We start from the raw sequence: 20,680 nt of genomic DNA, 5'->3' as shown, positions 1-20,680 counted from the left end.
CGGAAAAGCTTTTATAATTATAGTGTGTCTGAGCTCAGCACCACCAAAAAAAAGGATGGATCTGTGCCTGTGAAGTTGCTGGTTCAAATCCTGCAGCTGGCAGAGGAATCCTACTCTTTTGGGCTCCAGAGCAAGGCCCCACCTCGTCCAGAGCTGCTGTGCAACGGCTGAGCCTGTGCTCTGACCCCAAGCTTCTCTCCCTGTGTGTGTGTCTCATGGAGAGCACGGGGTATGCAAAAAGACACATTCCTCATACAAGAAAGTGTCTATGGCCAATAAAGTGATCCTCTCTTATATAGGATGGGACTCGGCGGCTGCAGGTGTGGCTCATTACTCTGCACTCCCCATGCAGAACGCACATCTCCTCCCTCCACACTCTTCCGCCTCGCCACACCGTCTTCATACTCCACTGCGGAAAAAAACCCTCCCCTTTTCTACCTTCATACGTCCCTTTTAAACCAGCTTAAAGTCAGCTCTGGGTCTCTGTGCTCAGGGTCACAAGCAAGAACAGTAAACGTGCTGAAAGCAGGAAGTCATTCCTGTTCGTAGGCAAAAACGTGTAAAAATACATTTCCTGAGTCATAAAACCTAATAAAATCCATGTACCGATGCAGCCATTCAAAGCGTGCAGCACAAACACGTACCGCGGGTAATTGGCTACGTCCTCGCGCATCGTGACGCGTGATGACGCGCAATAAAGTGGTACGTGATTGGTTGACCGACAGGGGCACTCGTGGTGCGTTGGTTGGTCGTAGAAAGATTTAAATGTCTTTACTGTGCCCGTTTTAGTATTGAATATTTAAATGGAATTACCACTGAAGGGAAATCTTTGTTGTTGAGCATAAAAAGAATAGGAGCATAATGCGTTTGAAGGCCATAAATGATATTAATTTTGGAACATAAACATACAGTATTACAGTATATGGCTGGTCTCAGTACTTTAAAGAAAAATACACACCAGTATTCCATTTCTCCCTAAACATTTTAAGCATCGAAGTCTTTAACTAACGTGAAATAATGTGTCTAAAAAGTGGTAGTTTTAAGCTTTTCTGCTAATATAATATGGAATCACGTATCTAAAGAAATTAATAATGATATAATTATATCCATATACTGCAACACAGTAGTACACGCTGTACAATGTCTGTTGATTCTGTATGTGTAGGGCTGTTTCACCACTCCTCATGTGACCTTGCCAGTGGTACTGTGGTCTATGTTTCTGACTTACAAACTAGAGATTGTGTGTTCAAATCCAGCTGGTGCTGTGACTTTTCTTTTAACAAACATTTCTTTGAAAACATAGAATAGCAATACTATGGATAATTAATTGACAATAAATATAGAAAAGCACATATTGAATTTGGGAAATAGTTTTAATATGTAAATAGTTCCCTGGTTCTGCAACCCTGGGTGTTTCCCTCTCTCTCGCTCGTTCGCTCGCTCGCCCCCCCCAATTCAATTCAATGTGCTTTATTAGCATGACCGATGGGTACAATCAGTGTTGCCAAAGCAAATAAAATAATGAAATTCACATGAAACACAACAAAAAATAACATTAATATAAAATCTACAGACATATTACAGACATTTACAACAATGACATATTATAGAATTTTTACATATAATGTAGACAGAAGGAGCATTATTGGAAGACAGGCTCACTGTTCCTCAGGCTGTGACAGGAGATCACATACTGGGCTACCAGTTCAACTGAGTTCCTTCCTCCCTCTCCCAGTAGGATTGGGACCCGTTGTGATTCTGGCAGGTGTGGGAACTCTGGGACTAGATTTCTGAGTTTAGGGAAGAATGTTTCTCTAATCCCAGAGTATCTGTCACAGTGCAGTAGGAAGTGCACCTCTGTCTCTATTTCTCCCCGCTGGCAGTGGGAGCACAGTCTCTGTCTCTCTCTCGCCCTCCCCGCCTCTCTCTCTCAATTCAATTCATGGTGCTTTATTAGCAGGGCTCGTCGTGTCTCTCTCTGGTCGGGGCGCAGGAGAGCTCGCTAGCAGGTGGTGACGGAGGAGAAAATAAAGGCAGCTTTTGACTCCGCAAGTCACACACCAATACTCCATTTCTCCCTAAACATTTTAAGCACCAATTCTTACATGTGGTTTTCATCACTCTCTGCGGGAGTGCTGGCTGTGACAAATTAAACCGGTTTCACAGGTATTTTCAAGTGGTCTAGTCTTCAGCGGGAGGGGGGAACAAGCTGCCCAGCCGTATGGAATGCTACGGAACCCCAAACAGACAATACACACTAGCCGAATATTTGACCAAGATATCCAGACACAGCTGTATGAGCTCCACCAGTAAAACTCAAAGTATTACGCTGGTCCACACTATTTGCAACCGTCATTTTAAATGAAAGACTTTATTTTTTCATCGACAAAAAGTAACACCCACCACAGCATTTCGTTGATCTAACTAACAAGGATGGGACATTAGCTAGCCAATATGATAAAGGAATAAATTACTTTTTTTGTTTATTTCTTTAGCACATTTATTTGAACATTTCCATCGATTGTACAAGCACTGAAAAACTGTTCAATCCCTAGTTCGTCGGGCATTTTCTTTTACTATAACAGATATAAAAACTCCCTTGTTTTTAACAGAGCGTTTTATCATTTCTAACAACGAAAATTATTTAAACTGCGACACTTTTATCATTCAACGAGAGCTCAAAATATCACAAGGATCCTCAAGAGATCAACAAAGACAACAGAAAAAGATATGTGTATAAGATACTGTCCATGGGAATCCAAGCTTTTTATCTACGCTAAGAAGTAGTCTTTAAAATTTCTTCATTACACAGTGAAGTCAAAATTCCGGGATGTGCCTATATTAGTACGCTGGGCAAATTCTTCTAGCACGGGGGTACCTTTAAAGTGCAGACGACGGCACTGAAATTTTTTGGCTTGCATAAAAAACAGCAATTCTGTCAGTGAGCCCTAAATGAATTAATAGCAAACATGGTTTACATAAAATTCATTTTTCCAAGAAAGTTTAGCCTTTGTCACTAATGAAACCACTAAATAAAGACATAAATATAGAAATCTTAAGATTTTTTTTTCAATGTTGGTAGCAGGATGAACTGTCAGGTTGAGGTAAGTGTATATTTTGTCGCAGAGTTGCTGCAAGATGTTAACAGTGAAAAAAGGTATTTAGAAATGAGTTATTTCAAGAAGAACATTTTCAGAATAATTGCAAACCTAGCAGGATAGAGAAAGCACAGAAAATAGGCAGATAGATTGATCAGATTAGCATGAAAAGCCATTTAGCAAAGAGAGAATGAGAAGAGTTACAAACTAGTATACTTTAGATCTTTTTTCTGAACCAGAAAATAACAATAATCTCTATAACAATAATAAAAAACTTTATTTTATATATCACCTTTAAAAGTGGCATCTTAAAGCAATACAGTAGATCTAAAAACAGTTAAAAGGACCACAGATTACAAAGTAAATACCCAGACAAACGCAAACGCATTTTTAATAAAATGCTTTTATTCATTCTTTATCAGACTCACATTCCCGAATGTCCCCCACCCCGGTCAACAATCCTAGGAAGAACACGAAACAGCCTGTTAATAAAATTGTTGCAATTTTGTTCAGTCAGTTCTTCCTCCCAGAATTTGTAGATCGCATCGATCAGTTCTTGCTTTGTGCTGGGTTTAGCAGTTTTCTGAACATAGTCTTTTAGCCAATGCCAAACCATCTCTATTTGATTTAAATCTGGGGATTCGGCTGGACTTTTCACCCAGTTCACTCCTTCTGCTACAAGCCTCGCCCTTGCTGCTGTGTGTTTCGGATCGTTGTCTTGAAAGAGACGGTGCCTTGATCCAAAGTGCTCCCTGATATATGGGACGGCATGCTGTGCGACCACGACTTCCTCGAAGAATTCACAATCCATAATTCCTTCTAAAATAAGAAAGTGGTCCCAGGCCTTTTCTAGATATACCCCCCCAGACGTGAACCTTCAGTGGATGTTTGGCCTTTGGCTTGTCCACATATCTCCCCTTTTTACAAAATGACATTGTTGAAAACTGTTCCAGAACCACTGTTGTTTCGTCGGTGAAAAGTACATCATGAAATGCCTCCCCCTGTTCAATCCATTGGAGCACTTGTTTGAGTCTTTCCTCTTTGTTTTTTACCCTTATCATGGGGCATGTGTTGGTTTTTTTGAATCTCCATCCAAGCCCTCTGCGCACTCTTCTTATCAATGTCAAACTTATCCTCGCACCGAGGTCAGCTCATAGCCGTCTTTGAACTTGCATCGCCGATAGCTCATCATTTTCATCCGTCAGTCTGTAAATGGCTCGCACAATAGGACTTAAGAGATCAACAGTTAGTTATAAAAAATAATGTATGTAGTTGTATTTACATGCAAGAAAAGTATTTTTTTAAAGTTATTTACCTTTGAATCGTCCTCCGTTTAGATTCTCTTTGCCTCCTCTCCCCTTTATAATGTCGTCTCACTGTGCTTTCAAAAACGAAGATGTCTATTGAAGCCAAATGCTGTACAATGTCTCACGTTGACTTCCCGTTTCTTTTCATCTTCATTATTTGGTGTGAGAGAGTCTTTGTGATTTTGGCCATCGTCTGTCTCCTTACCAAAGCGATGCAGTGGTGCAGCTTGAAGTCTGTACCTGTATACAGTATGGTACAGATAAAACTTACACCATACCGATGAGCTAATACCAGGGAAAGACACTCCTATTTTATTTAAACACAATACGCCAGGAAATGTGTCTGATGCATGAGCAAGTTAAAAAAAATTACGTCGAAAACCAGGGCGTAACAATTGTTTCCTTTTTCTGATCACTCACTGTCTGGATACTTGTCACACCTGCCCTGTTCTTTGTTTTCTTGTTATTTGCTGAGTATGCCTGCTGCGATCCACTCCTGCCCTCACACCTAAAGAAGACTATTTTACATTTCTTTGTGCGGTCCATAGTGCAATTAACCCTTGCTAATACATTTGCGGTTTTTCAAAGTATGTGCTATCCTTTGAAAGCTAGATGATCTCTGGTTCTTTGACAAAACAAGGCTCGCCAGATAATGTGAAAAAGACACGAATCGAAACCTGTTTTTATAGCTTTTAAAGTCGTGCAATGTGTAAGCAGGAACACATCATTATATCTTATATATGAAAAATACATAATATAGCTCCCAAACAAATGCAAACGTGTTTTTAATAAAATGCTTTTATTCACTCATAATCTGACAATTTCAGGAAGACTAAGGAATGACTAAGGAAGTTGTCATCTGTTGTTGAAGCTCTGTGAGCTCTGTGACTTTGAGACCACTTGTTATCCCAAGTTGTTTAAATCGCCACAATTCAAATAGAGAAAAAAGAGCTGACTGACAAGATTTAAGATGTGGCTGTCAATGTTAGATTAAAAAAAAACACATTGCCCGACATTAGTTACATTGCTTGAAAAATAATTTTATTTTGAGAGACTGGATAAGTAATTCAAGTGTTTTTTAAACTTCCTGAAAAACAAGTAATAATTTAACAATATGTGCAAATGTTTTATGATATGTTGCTGTTGTGAATGTCTGTGGAGTGTATCTTATTTGCCTGTCCTGGCTGGTGGAGCTCATCCAGCTGTGTCTGGATATCTTGGTCAAATATTCCGCTAGTGTGTATTGTCTGTTTAAGGTTCTGTAGCATTCCACACGGCTGGACAGCTTGTTCCCCCCTCCCGCCCCTCTATGTGTACAGTAGAGCCTCCTGTACTGGCTGGACAGGAGGCTCTACTGTGCACAGAGAGGGGCGGGAGGGGGGAACAAGCTGCCCAGCTGTGTGGTTGAAGCTGATACCCTGGATTTTCTCCAGACACAGCTGTATGGGCTCCACTATCCAGGACAGGAGGCTCTACTGTACACAGAGAGGGGCGGGAGGGGAGGACAAGCCGATACATACTCGAGTTTGATTAATAGGGAATATAATATAAAAATATAGTACTAAAAATAAGATACACTCTACAGACATTCACAACAGTGACTGTCAGAAGATAGGACACAGCGGCTCAGACACCCGCTGAATGGAAAGGGGCACTTTAATGTTCTGTATGGCTAATATTAAAGCCAATACTTTAATATTCTTTTCTGTATGTTTAACAATAGTGGGTACTGGCCTAATTCGGCCCTGCACCCGTTGTTAGGTGTTAATGTGTTGTTGTTAAGTGTGAATTTGTACCCGTTTCCCTGAGGTCTGGCTTTTTTTCTGGAAAACCAAAACTCTGGTCTTGTCCAGATTGACTGGCAGCGCGCAGGTCTGACAGTGCTGCTCCAGCAGTGCCAGGTTCTGCCACAGCCCCTGTTCTGTGGGCGACAGCAGGACCAGGTCATCTGCATAGAGGAGGAACTTGATTTCTATGTCGTGTAGTGTGAGACCAGGAGCCGCAGACTGTTCCAACATTTCTGCTAATTCGTTGATATACTGTTATATATTAAACTGTGTTGGGCTCAGGCTGCAGCCCTGTCTCACCCCACGGCCCCACGGCCAGTGGTGGTGATGTAATTAATGCAGATCAGAAAATCAAGGAACAAAACAATTATTGCGCCCGGCTCCTCAATGGGATAGCTTTGACGTGCTAATGCGTTGGTTTAACAGTCCGGGTGGAGCAAGCTTCTAATGTCTCCTGACTTCGGCAAAAGGAACCTGCCTTTCATTGGACGGGAAAGTAAGAGCCGACCGCTACGCCGCCCCCATGTTTCGAAATGGAACCTGCCTTTCATTGGAAGACAATGATCACATTCTAGCCGTACATGAGAATATAGCATAAATACACCAAGGGATTGGGTGAGTTCCCATCACAAAAAAAAACTGCGAGCCTACACTACAGCAACCATAGTACAGTATGGAGACCAAGACCTTTTACAGGAAGAGACGAGGTGCTTCTGCCGCCCCAGCTTGCAAAGAGCGAAGGGTAAGCAAATACACAGCAGGCTTCATCTGAAATACACGATTAAAGCGCATATTACAAAGTATTATTGACGGTTTGAATTATACATTCAATTATAAATATTTCTTAGCAGTCTGTTCTTCAGGAAAACACAGCATGGGCGAAACGATCTTCGAAATCTACCACCACGACAGTAATAAAGAAAGCGGTAAGACGGATAAAAAGAAAAGTTTATTTTGACGTCTGTTCAGAAACTGATGTATACTACTGTGTAACTTTATTTCTTACATGAATTATGTTATTTTGCCACAGGCTGTGGGTCTCTGCTCTCGGCCACTGGCCAGGGTGCAAACCTGTAGAAGCAGCACCTGTATGGAGACTTTTCGGCAGCAGTGGGAGCAGTACGACGCATTACTGGGGAGGATTGGGAGGCAGTCAAACGGTAGAGCATTTTACAGACTTTTTTTTTACATATTCTGAGCATTTTATTGTAATTGTAAAATAGGACTTTTGATACTCCTGGATTTTAAACCTGTATTTATTCCGACTTTGATCTCTCAACCAGCAGACGAAGAGGGAGCTTATTTGATTTTAAATTGGATGATTTGTGGGAAAAATGTACATTAATTTCCTAGTATCTATCACCAGTGGGAAATGTGGTATTTCTTGTTGAATTGCAGACTTTATTGGAAGACCTTCAGACTGGTATAGTAGTGATGAGAGGAGATTTAATTAACACATTTAATAAATCCGACAGGAACAGCATCAAATCTAAAATGGCAGAACCCTCTAGATTACTGGAACATTTTATGTGTATTGATAATCTACAAGAAGTTTGGTGGTTACTCTGTCCTGCTACACACCCTTTCATAATGTGCACAGATCTGACCCACGTCTTTTATTAGTTTGTAAGGAATATTCTGAAATCTTGGATTACAAGATCAAGGCAGAAAAAAAAGACAATTAGGAAGAAATATACAATGTATTGAAAATGAAATATGTTTTAAAGGATGAAATGGGATTAAATGCCTAAAATGTCAGAAAAACCATCAACAAATAAAATTAATATATTAAGATATATTACATTCTTAAATAATGTGAGGTATAATTTTCAGAGATGAAATAATCTATAATTTTTAAATCTTTTTTTAGAATAATATGATTACCTAAGTGTTTTTTTCTTTTTTCAATGATCCCAGTAACTCTTCCAAAAACATTTTTCAGAGCAGCTTCTTCAGTCATCACTGATTGTATGTGGTCTAAATGATCTCGTAGGTTAAGAAGGCAACTTCTACATCTGCCCAACTGAGAAGGTGGGTTAAATCTGCCAATCTAGAGCAAATCTTGTGACGCAAGGTTTTATTTATATAATATAACTTTAAACCCCAAACAAGAACAATGGCTTAACATTGAAATTGTACACGTAGCATTATAAAGGTATCCTCAGAATATATTTGCTTGTTCTTAAATAGGTTTTAGAGCACAATTTTATTAGTTAGTCTGCTGTTATTATCTCAGTGCAAAGGAAGTTAAATATAGCATGTGTGTTCATGTTAGGATGGTAGGATCAACTGTTATGACAGTGTCTGAATAGCTAGTTTGTAAATATGTACAGATGCAGCCATTCAAAACAAGCGGGCGATACGGCATTATTTTGCGGTGTGCTTTACGCAGTCTACCGTGAGTTACCGTAAATTCTCGTATAGTACCGCAAGTGAAAAAATAGTATCCGGAATTTCTGCAAGGTGGAGCTAATAAAGCTCAACCTCTCATGTTTGAGCTGTCGCCATCAAAGTCTTTAACGAAGATATTACTAATAGTATTAATAATGAATGACCTTGGACAAGCTGTAAACTCAAAGTATTGCCCTGGTCCACATTCTTTTTTTTCATTGACCGTCTTTGTAAAAGTAACACCACAGCGTTTTGCAATCACGCATTTGTTTCCAATCATGCAAAGTACAGTAATTTTTGAGAATCTCCGATTCACCATGCCTTTCACATGCTCATAAAAGAGATTGATTAAGGAACATAAACATATTACTGTATGCAAACTGTACTGTATACAGTATGTATATGTATATTTAATGTCTTTACTGCGCCCGTTTAAGTATTGAATATTTATATGGAATTTTAACCACTGAAGGGAAATCTTAGGAGCGGAGCATAAAAAGAATAGGAGCATAATGTGTGTGAAGGCCATAAACGATATTCATTTTGGAACATAAACATACAGTACATGGCTGGTCTCGGTACTTGGTAAAACATACACACCAGTATTCCATTTCTCCCTAAACATTTTAAGCATCAAAGTCTTTAACTAACATGATACCGGAGTCAACAAGCATACTTTTAGAATTTGAATAAAAGGGAATATAATATGGAATCGCGTATCTAAAGAAATTAATAACGATATAATTATATTCATGTACCGCAACACAAGAATTGTACACGCTGTACGATGTCTGTTGATAATGTTTTGTAGGGCTTTTTCAACACTCCTCATGTGACCTTGCTGGTGGTGCTGTGGGTTATGTTCCTGATTCCCACATCACACATTGGGTGTTTGGATCCAGCGGAAGCCATGACTTTTTTTTAACAAACATTTCTTTGAAAAAATAAAACGTTTCCCTGGGTCAGAGATTAAATTAAACTTCACTCGCACCAAACAAATTTATATTTCTAAATATCACAACATGATCGAATTTAAGTCATTTTAATAACAATGAATAGTCACCTATGCGGTACAAAATAAACATTTATATTGATTTAAATCGCGTTTTGATTTAAATCGCAAATGCATGTTTAAATAGATGTGTTTTTTGATTCACAATCAGACAAATGCAACAAAAATTGATATCTTTGTCTTCTAAGTATCTTAATAAACTTTCAGCATAGCTTTCTCCCCGTTTAGATTTATTTTTCTTGGGATCTTGGGATGAAATGTGGAAAGATTAGATTGTAATTTATTTTTTAAATACATTTTAGAAAAGTGTAATCTATACTAAAAAGCTGTTCACCACCTGCTATAAATATACATATTGTAATACTTTCGGGTTCGGATAAGACAGACACAAGAGCTCAGACTTGCGGAGTTAAAGCAAGTTAAAGCCTTGATTTTATATATCACCTTTAAAAGTGGCACCTTAAAACAATACAGTAGATGTAAAAACAGTTAAAAGGACCACAGATTACAAAGTAAATACCCAACACTGATTGTACCCATCTTTCATGCTAATAAAGCACCTTGAATCTCATGTTAGTTAAAGACTTCGATGCTTAAAATGTTTAGGGAGAAATGGAATACTGATGTGTATGTTTTCTTTAAAGTACCGAGACCAGCCATATACTGTATGTTTATGTTCCAAAATTAATATCGTTTATGGCCTTCACACGATTTACAGTATGCTCCTATTGTTTTTATGCTCAGCTACTAAGATTTCCCTTCAGTGGTAAAATTCCATATAAATATTCAATACTAAAACGGGCACAGTAAAGACATTTAAATCTTTCTACGACCGACCAACACACCACGAGTGCCCCTGTCGGTCAACCAATCACGTAATGCGGTATTTTGCGTCAACGCGCGTCACGATGCGCGAGGCCGTAGCCAATCACCTCTGGTACGTGTCTGTGCCGCTTACTTTGAATGGCTGCATCTGTATTCATCACCCACCAGGACTCACACCAATGCAACAGATTGTCTTACCTCCAGCCCCTTGAGGACCCCAGTACGTACACGTTGGTCTTTGTGATTTACTACAGCTCCGCCTTTAATGCAATAGACCTCCAGGATCACTTGCAACGAACTTACTGAGCTGCATACTAAGTTGTAGTTTAGTTAGTACGGTACTTTCTGGAGATCATCTCCAGCTCTGAGTTCAATTGCAGCAAAAAAACATGCAGAAAAAAGTTGGAGTTCCGATGAACTTGTGCTTAATCTGGTTCCCAGAGCTCGTTGTTGTTGTTGTACTAATTAGCCTGAACTGCAGGGCACTGTGCATCAGAACATTGTGCATCATCTAATTAGTAGGTTAATCAGTAGGCCACATTAATATACAATTATTACTTTGTCTGTTTCTTGTTTATATTTCAACTAAATTTCCTGACAAATTAATGTTAGTTTTTAATTTAAGAATTGCATTTAGGCTACAATTCACCAGATGAGAGTAGGTAGTTATTAATGAGATACTCAATTGCAATTAGTCACGAAACAAATGAGAACCACAGCTGCGCATTTGAAACAGAACGTTACAGTATTATTGCTGCTTTAATTTCTTGTAACGAGACACTCCAGACGAACAACTGGACACATTGCTATTGCTAAATCGTTACGAAAGACACCAACTAATGGCCAGTAAAGTTAAGTTTTATTTTTAACAGAACTGGAAATTAAACTTATAAAATTACTTGAACAAATAAAAAAACATTAATTGTTCCTCTGACCTTCTAAGCATTTCTATCTTTTTTAAGGTACTACATTTCTTTAGCACGGCGAGCCTTTTGCTTACTTTTCAGAACTTCAATTTTCACTCATTTTCACAATTTTCTCTCTCTCTCCTCCTGTGTCAGTAGGAGCTTACATTTCAAATTAAGGTTTTTTTTTAGTCAGTTCCAACATCTTTCTTTCAAAGTGGGGAAGAGCTCTCTGGCATGTTGTTTTGGTGGTTATCCTTTACGACGGTATCTTCTGACACCTGTGCACAATCCTATAACATTATAAGAGCAGCACTATAACAGGAGTCATAAAAATGCGAGAAGCCACATTGAACGAGCTTTTGGAATTGAAAAACAATGCTCTGCTTGTCTTTCATTTGGTTTGCATACCAGTCCATCAAGAGCCAGCACCCTCATCATGTCATGTGCAGTCCTACATAGCCTTGCGATTGACTGGGATGAGCCACCTCTTCCATCTCCAAGGCATTCAGCACACTCTGGCTGTTTCAACACGGTCATTACAGGACCACAGCTGCAGGACAGAGAAGGGACAGTGTTCCGAAGAACTATCATAAATCACTTTTAAGATACTGAGTTTCTTTCTTTAACGTATGCTTGGGTACTACCCATATCCTCATTATCCTCGCTTTCCTCTGATAACCACAAATATGGAGACCCATCATAATAAAATATTCAACAAATCTATTCAGTTGACACCCAGATTTTAAAGAACACATTAAAGCTCACGCTCCATTTATTTAACTATTTGCTTAAGTTCTGTTCTCTTCACTCCCTAGGATATCATAAAATTCACAGCTACTAATAATGATTGACAATAAATGTAATTATTAGTAAATGACACTTTCGTTAATACACAAGTACTAATAAACTTTATTATTAATAAATTTGGTATGGGTGTTAAGCAATTTGAGTTAAATATTGCAATAATTTTCCAAGCGACGGATGCATAAATTCAGTGCGTACAGTAGTGATGATATTATTTCCACTACATTCGGGAGCCGTCTAATGCAATCTAGTGTTATGCCAAATACGGTTCTAAGTTGCTTAAACCATATGAAGAGGTGTTTTTAATTAGTCTGCTACTTTAGTCACCTCTAGAGGACAGCAACTGTTACTCTGTGTTCGTTGCAATTGAGAACAGCTTTAGTACTGAAGTAGAGAGCTTTGAAAAAAATATATTGGTGCTTTTAGATAATATATTTCAAGGATGTAACTGCTGTGCTACAGTACGTGCAGAATTTTAGAAAACAGTGCGTCAACAAAGTACACTGTTTGGGTTAGTTTAGAAGACAATGTACCAAAACAATATATGCTGTCTGGGTCATTAGAATTAGCTGAAAGTAATTGATAAGCTTTGAATAACAAATCTAGTTTTTCTTCTCTCGCTCTATGATGTAATTTGTTATCTCTTAGAGAAAGGGGAAGTTTTAGAAGGGACCAAGTGCTGAACTTTTTTACAGCGCAACGTCTTATAAAAACCCTGTACTGCTTGTAACAAATTGAGTCTCTGGTTGCACTTTGCAAAGTGGCAGCAGGGCTCCCAATATTGCAATATTGAAATAAAGACCTTACTCAGGTGAGAACTCTCTCTCGTGGCTTCCTTGATAGTTAAATTTCCTCGACAGAATTGGCACCCCAGATGGGACACTAACCTGAGCGCGGACGGCTGCTGAAACTCCATCCGGACCCGGACAATTTTAGCAAATTGGACGAACTTCGGAGGATAAACTGTTTGTCCTTCCTGGGACGCGTCTGGAGAATTCACGGCTGTCTGACGTCAGTAAGTGATCCTTTTAACGAACTTTTGTTTTAAGACGATTTATAAGAATATTTTCTGTGGTTTTATAGCAGAGAAAGAGGAGGCCGGTGAGGGTGTTCTCACGCGGGTTTGATGAGTCCAGGACTCATAAAGAACTTATCTTAACACAGACATGTGGTTTTTGCTCTGCGGAGTAGTTAATGTGATAAGGTTCTAAAGTAAGGCACCGATCAGTAAAAATGGGAAATGAAAATTCGAAGACGGAAACAGGACAGAGCGGTCCAGCGAAGTACATGTACAGGGAATTTGGAGAAAGGGGAATAAAGTGTCTTCCATCGTGGAGTAAGTTAGGTTTTCCAGAAAATGGTAGTTTTAGTACCAGGCAGATAGAACAACTAGAAGAACAGTTAAAAGAAAAAGAGAAGAAGGGAAATAAGAAAGTCGATTGGAAGTGTTTTGAGTTATGGAAAATTGAGGCGCAAGTTAGAGAAAGACAAAGTACGTTAGGCAATAGTGGAAAGAAAAATGAAACGCCCGTGAATATAGTGGGAAGAGAATATGGGTTAATATACTGTCAACCTTTTTCCGATAATATGTCAGGATGGACAAATAAGAGATGGCCCCGTGTAGGTAGTTTTCAGCCATGGGCCATACAATTATTACACGAAATGACAGATTCACTTAACCCAGAGGGAGATCCCGGGTGGGATTTTAAATATATGTGCAGATGTGTACGTGTGGGGGAGGAATGTGCTAGGAGGCATGAGTCAGGATGGGGTAATAAACCTAAACAGATGATGTTGAGCACTACTAAAGTGTATCCCGAATTAGATTGTCTTGCAGTAGCTATTGCTCCTGTGACTACCCCTCCGTCGCCTCCACCATATGGGGAGGGCCGGCCGGCTTCACCGTATAATAGGCGACGGGATGAGAAAAAGGGTGACACGGAGGGGATGCTCTCGCCGTCCCTGCACAAGGAGAGGAGTGCAGTATGGAGGGGGTCGCTCCGCAGATACTTCTGCCGTTCCGCGTCCCCAGTCCATGGAGAAGGAAGAGGGGATGCTCCACATGCCAATGATTGAATCTCCTAATCCCCGCACCGGTGAGAATGAGGAACCTACTGTCCTCGTTTATCGCCCATGGAAATTAAGTGAGTTGGCGACAGTTATTGGGGAGCTGCCAAACCCCAAAACCAATGGGCGTAAGTACACAACAGCCCTGAGACGGCTAGTAGCACAAAGCAGACCCACGAGCGGAGAGCTAGAGACTGTTTTTACAAAGACTTTGAAACTTGATTATGGCGATGTAAGGGGAGATGGTCAAAATGAGTTTAGCCCTGACCACTCATACAGCAGCGACACTGGCAGTATCTATCAGACCCAGCTTAATGCCATATGTCGCAGAATAGAGGCAAAATACTCGGGGAAAGTGGATTCGGTAGTGCTAAGGCGATGTAACCAGAAACCCGAGGAAACCTGTAATGACTATTTGGAGAGATTGACTCCTCTCTTCAGTAATCTAAGTGGCCTGTCTGAACCCTCAGCAGGAGAGGCAGGATCAGTTTATGAAACCCAACTCACTAACCTTTTTGTAGAGGGACTGCTTCCAGAAATAAGTGGCATGGTAAAAGCTACCTGTATAGGCTGGGACACTGCCCGATTAGCAGAAGTATGTCGCCATGCTTATCATGCTGAAAGACAGCTCACAGACCAGAGAGAGCGAAAAGCCCGAAAGGATCATTATCAGCTTCACCTGCTACAAATGGCTCAGTTACAGTTTTACCAGGGTGACCAGAACAGAGGGAGAGGACAGCGCGCCCGGCGTAGCCGAAGAGGAAGAAGCAAAAGCCCGAGAGGGGACTTTCAGACTTGCTTCAAGTGTGGACAGACGGGACACTGGGCTCGTGACTGCCCTGAACACAACACAGCGAAACGAAGAAGCGACGGCAACAACTGGGATCTACCACCACCACCTCCACCTGAGGTAACCGTGAGCTCACCCTGGCAGGAGGAAAAAAGAGACTGATGTTCATCGCAAGCTGAGGTAGGGCCTGAGGGCACCGAGACTTTTATCCTACCTGCCCTCTCTTCCCCTTCCCAGCTACCCAAGATCACTTTATACATAAATGGAGACCCTTATGAGTTTTTAGTGGATACCGGAGCCACACATTCGTTACTCAGAGACAATATCTATAGATTCGACCCCTCCTCAAAATCCATATTAACAATAGGGGTAACGGGTAATCCCACAAAGTCTTATTTTACTGCACCCCTGACAGTGGAATGCCAGCAGCATGGGTATGGGCCTGGTAACCACTCCTTCCTCCTTTCTAAAGAGTGCCCTGTTAATTTGTGTGGCAGAGATTTGCTCTGCAAAATGGGCCTCACCATCGTCTGTTCAGAAAAAGGGCTTGAGCTAACCCGCAATGAAGATTGCTTGCCACGCACCATGTTAATTTAACACTCACCCACAGTCCCTGACTACTACTACAGTTGGGACTTAGTGCAGGATGAGGAACAAACACCACAACTTCTTTTACAAGAAATAAAAAGACTGTGGTCAGGCCAAGGTGATTTTCAAGACGTGAACAATTTACATTGTACAGCAGGGGTTAGTTTTGCAGGTCCAGATGAGGAATTTGAGGCAGCGTGGTTTGGGAATGGACTATGTAGTGATAGGATAAAAAGCAATGGGTATTTAATTTCGACAGACTTTGCAGCGTTAGCTATTACCTTAACAGAAGAGCAGAAGACACTTTATCGAGCGGGAACGCACCCTCATGTTTCCCTTGCTAAGGCATCAGGTTTTCGCTGGCAGGACGTGGGCAGTTTTGTCCAACGGTGTGTTGAGAGCTGTTCGTGGTCAGCTCCAGACTCGAGGGGAGTTAAATATAATGCCACCCTCCAGGCCAGTTGGTGCCCATACTCAGCAATCCTTCAGACCTGGAGGACAGTGCATCTCACGGCTCCAGATGATCAGATGGGTGCATTGTTTGTGTCTACCTCTGTTGACACTTCCCATCCCGCACTAGAGGGGGTGCCCAGCTCCCTCTGGGCGGCTCACAAATATGATGTGGGATTAATAGAGGGGGCTTCCCCGCTCGAAGTAAAACCCAAGTCCACCTATGGGCCGAGTAAGCCCCAGTATCCGCTCAGGCCAGACGCTGAGGTTGGGCTTAAACCTGTGATCGAACAGCTGGTCGCCGCAGGAATTTTGATTCCCTGCCCAACATCTCCCTGTAACACTCCACTGTTCCCCATGAAAAAGGCTGATGGGGAATCCTGGCGCCCGGTACAAGATTTAAGAGCAGTAAACGCAGCCATATATGCTCGAGCTCCTGTTGTTCCAAATCCAACCACTATTTTGTCATCTATCCCCGGGGACTCAAAGGTTTTTTCTGTAATAGATTTGGCAAATGCATTTTTTAGTATCCCAGTACACTCTGACTCCCAGTTCTGGTTTGCTTTCACGTTTCAAGGAAAAAAGTATACTTGGACTCGTATGCCTCAGGGGTATGCCGAGGCTCCTACTGTATTTTCCTCTGCATTGCAGGACTGTCTCTCAGGTTTTGGGTTTAAAAACGGTAGTGCACTAGTGCAGTATGTTGATGATTTGTTGATTTGCTCTCTGAGTGAAAGCGCTTGCGTTCAGGATACTAAAGATCTTTTAAATTATCTTGCCAGTACTGGAAATAAAGTTTCACTATCAAAGCTGCAGCTTGTAAAAAAGAATGTACGATATTTAGGTCATGACATTTCTGAAAATTCACGCTCCATTGGCACGGAGCGAATAACTGCGATCCAAAAAATTCCAAAACCCCGCACCAAGAAGGAGATGATGTCCTTCTTAGGCTGCACAGGTTACTGTAGGGCGTGGATATCCGGGTATGCAAAACTAGCACAGCCATTGTCTGACATGGCACACACCTCAGGCCTGAATATGACTGACAGACTGACTTGGACTGAAGAAGCGGAAAACGCTTTTGTTGAACTCAAGACTGCACTGATGTCTGCCCCTGCATTGGGCATTCCTGATATGACGAAGGGGTTCACTTTATGTGTTGACGAGAAGACTGGTTTCTACAGTGCTGTCCTTTTACAGGAGCACGGAGACCGTCTTAAACCAGTTGCTTATTATTCTCAGCAACTGACCTCTGTAACCAGAGGCCTCCCAGCCTGCCTACGAGCTGTAGCAGCAGCAGCTGCAGCTGTCATGGCTTCTGCCTCTTTGGTTTGTTATCGTCCGCTGAAGCTTTTGGTTCCACATGCTGTGGCTTCTATCCTCCTTCAGAGTAAAACTTCACATTTCTCTTCCGTGTCTACTCTTCACTACTGAAGAAAGATGTGAAGACGGGGGTTTGAATGTAATCTTTTCTGTAGGGGGTTTAGACTTCTAAGTCACAAGCTGGGGTTTATGGCAGGAAAGGGGGTTGACTGATAAGGGTTACAGATGCAAGCTAGGAACCCCCCTGGGTGTAATGTTAAACTGACCATTTGTCCAGAACATCGTAAACTGGCCAAATACCATGAACCCCCCTCTTTACCATCAGACCGAGTGACGTCAGAAACGGAGAAGAAAACACTATATAACCCAAAAGTTTGTAACAGTACGGCGAACAATACTTCGGTTTTGTTGTTTCTTGCGGGAAACAAGACTTCGGCTTTATTGTTCCTTGCATGCAATAAACTCATCTGTTTTACTTCATCTCGGGATCAAGAACCTTATTCTTTCTGTTACAACAAATTTGGCGTAGTCGGCAGGATGCTCCAGAAGGCGCAGAACTTCCCATCGGCAGGAGAGACGGTCAGAGCGCACATTACGAAGAGGTAAGGACTCCTCTTTTATTTAAAAGTCCCGACTCTCTCTGACCGATTGGGAAATCTCTGCTCCCTGCGAGAATCGCCCGAGATGACGGAGTAAACGTGAGTTTCTGAATTCCTCTGGCCCGGGGAAGACACCGGTGTATGTAATGGGTTGTTTGCTGTAAGCCCAGAATTTGGTCTGGCAGGGGTTCCGTGGTATTGTGTACAGGCGTTCGAAGCTGGTGTATGCCTTAATTGCGCGTGGAGTTTTGAACGGGTTTTGGACCCTTACCGTGAAGTTCAGGACTGGTGTGGGTCTTAATTGCACCCGGAGTTCTGAGGCTCAGAATCGGTGTGGGCCTTAATTGCGCCCGGGGTTCTAGAGCAAGTGGTGCATTAAATGCACGTAGTTCAGGACTGGTGTGGGTCTTAATTGCACCTGGAGTTCTGTGGCTCGGGATCGGTGTGGGCCTTAATTGCGCCCGGGGTTCTGGAGCTGAGTGCTGCATTAAATGCACGTATAATCCAGGATTGGTGTGGGCCTTAATTGCGCCCGGGGTCCTGAGATTAGCTACGCCTTGATCGTGCACGGATTGGCGTGGCGTGGTTTTTTGTTTTAAAAGGAAACAGAAGTAGGAGGTATATGCATGTATGTTTTTGGTGTTTTCCTTGTTTGTGAAATACATATACACACGCACGACACTAACATAAACACACCTCATAATAAAAGAGCAAAGCATTAAGTAGCAGGATTTAAAGGACGTTGAGACCCGAGAATCGCCCTGATTGAGCTCAGTGCGTAAGTCCACCCCGGGGCAAAAGCAGCGATGCTGGCGTTCTGGGGATGGTGAATTACTGATCAAGAAAGGGGGTTTTCGAGGTCTCGTTTCTTACCTGTGAACAGTGCGGTGTAAGTCCTCTCTAAAGTCTCGGAGAGGCATTTAGATCTGGAGGTAACAGACGCCCTTAGCTGAATGAGTGCAGTAATGCACAGATTTTTCCAAGTGAAAACATCCCCCTACTGAATGAGCTGTTACCTCACACACGACAAAAGTAAAAGAGACCGAACATGTGTGCTAACTGATGGTTTGAGAAAGTGGTGGAAGGGTCCGTTTATATATCGGAAAAGCGTAAGTTGACGGAAAAGAAGGAGAAAAATATGGGACAAACTGAGTTTGTCAGAAGGAGTTTGGGGCGAAGACGCCTGTAAAGAAAGCATATGCGTATTGATTGGCAAAAGCACAAGCATGTAGCTCCCACCCTGGTGCACGGCCGGCACCAGTGGTGGCAGATACATGAAAAAAAAAAAAAAGAAAGAAAGAAATTGGGATGGGACTTCTTAAAAGTGTGTTTACGGGGAAAACAAAAACCCGGAAGAAAAGATACTTTACCCGCTACGAAAGAGTATAAACAAAAGCGAAAAGAGGCAGTGCAGGAGAATCGGAAACTAAAAGAAGAATTAGTTCCTGGTCGCACTGCACTAGTTAATGTGTTATATCCTGCTCTCCCATAGGGGAACAGACAGGCAGGAAATGAAAATAATTGGGATCAATTCCCACAATGACCATATGGAGACGGGGGGTCTGAGTGGGATGACACCTGGTACGAGTGTGATAGAGACGGAACAGGAACTCCCTTCTTAAACAGAGGGCCTGATGTAGCGGGGGCTGGCGCTGGTGATGACAGCGTCACTCTAACTGTCTCGCACCCCGTCAAGGGGGTCTGCACTCGCACCTACCTTCCCCGATTCCCCCATACTATCAAATCCAAAACCGGAAGATATTGACCGGTGGGGTAAAGTACCGCACCCGAAATTAGGAACGCAGCGAACCTGGAGTGCGCTTCAGAAATTAAAAGGATTCATGTAGAAGTGAAACAAGAATACAACACATTGTAGTACGAAGAGAAAAATATATTCTCGATGTGTATGTGTGTTTTATGAATTTGTGTGCCGGCATGTATGTGTGTAACTGTGAGTTTTAGTATACTAAATGACGGTGTGAGTGTGTTTAGCCAGCGGGACTGGCTAGAGACGTAACTAAAGAGACTTGACGAAAATCAACTTAAGGAGATTGGAAAATATAAGAGCGTCTGAAACGTATAAGTACAGTACAGGTGGACGTAAAAGTAGTTAGATAAACAGTTTTTGTATTTTTATACAATTAGTTGCAATAGTGGAAACAATTTGGATTTATTCGAATGCCTCCAAACCAGACATGCTGAAACGCTGTAGGTTTAGAATCGAGACTGGGGAGAATAACGTCTTGTGAGAAGATCTGTTTACCTAACGATCAGATCCTGTAAATCCCTTGTAGCCTCCCTAAGTCTGTCCCAGTCCAGTGGTTAAAAATGTACTGTTAATGGAGTGTTGGTTTCTCTGTTAGGGGATACTGGAGCACTACTGCCATGCTTGTTTCACTCCTCTGTTCAACAGTGTGCTATAGATTAATGTATATGGGAAGACAGCAGGAGGCCACAGGAGTATTGGGACAGCAAGTTTTACTTGCCGAGTACCAGATTTTAATGGGTGGTTTTATCCCAGATCTATTGGGTTGGAATATTATGCATTACAAAGAATGACTATCCAGAACAGGGTATCACGTGGCTTCAACTGACTGTGATCACTCAGTATGTTGATGGTATTCTGAGTGCTTCCCCTGACGAGGAAACCCACAAGTCTGAGTTGCTTCAGCTTTAGAGTGTCTAATAGAAGCAGTTATGATAAGGCCCTTTTGTGTCTAGCATTGTAAAA

At 41.7% G+C, this 20,680-nt stretch overlaps 1 protein-coding gene across 1 annotated transcript; it reads left to right on the top strand.

Annotated features, from left to right (window-relative positions):
• Positions 1-13,365: 13,365 nt before the first annotated feature.
• On the top strand, positions 13,366-15,151 carry LOC148813685 (uncharacterized). Its single transcript, XM_088907309.1, has 2 exons — positions 13,366-14,115; positions 14,165-15,151. The coding sequence occupies exons 1-2, from the start codon at positions 13,366-13,368 to the stop codon at positions 15,149-15,151; spliced, it is 1,737 nt and encodes a 578-aa protein (XP_088763435.1).
• The last annotated feature ends 5,529 nt before the right edge of the window (positions 15,152-20,680 follow it).

The sequence above is a fragment of the Atractosteus spatula genome, chromosome 28 (assembly GCF_055471065.1).
Source record: "Atractosteus spatula isolate fAtrSpa1 chromosome 28, fAtrSpa1.hap1, whole genome shotgun sequence".
Taxonomy (NCBI): Eukaryota; Metazoa; Chordata; class Actinopteri; order Semionotiformes; family Lepisosteidae; genus Atractosteus; species Atractosteus spatula.
The sequence above is the reverse complement of the archived record's forward strand: the minus strand, read 5'-3'. Positions and strand labels throughout refer to the sequence as shown.

Coding starts and splice junctions, on each gene's coding strand:
- LOC148813685 (XM_088907309.1), top strand. CDS start 13,366: ATGGGAAATGAAAATTCGAAGACGGAAACAGGACAGAGCGGTCCAGCG. Junction 14,116..14,164: donor TGCACAAGGAGAGGAGTGCA/GTATGGAGGGGG, acceptor CCGCGTCCCCAG/TCCATGGAGAAGGAAGAGGG.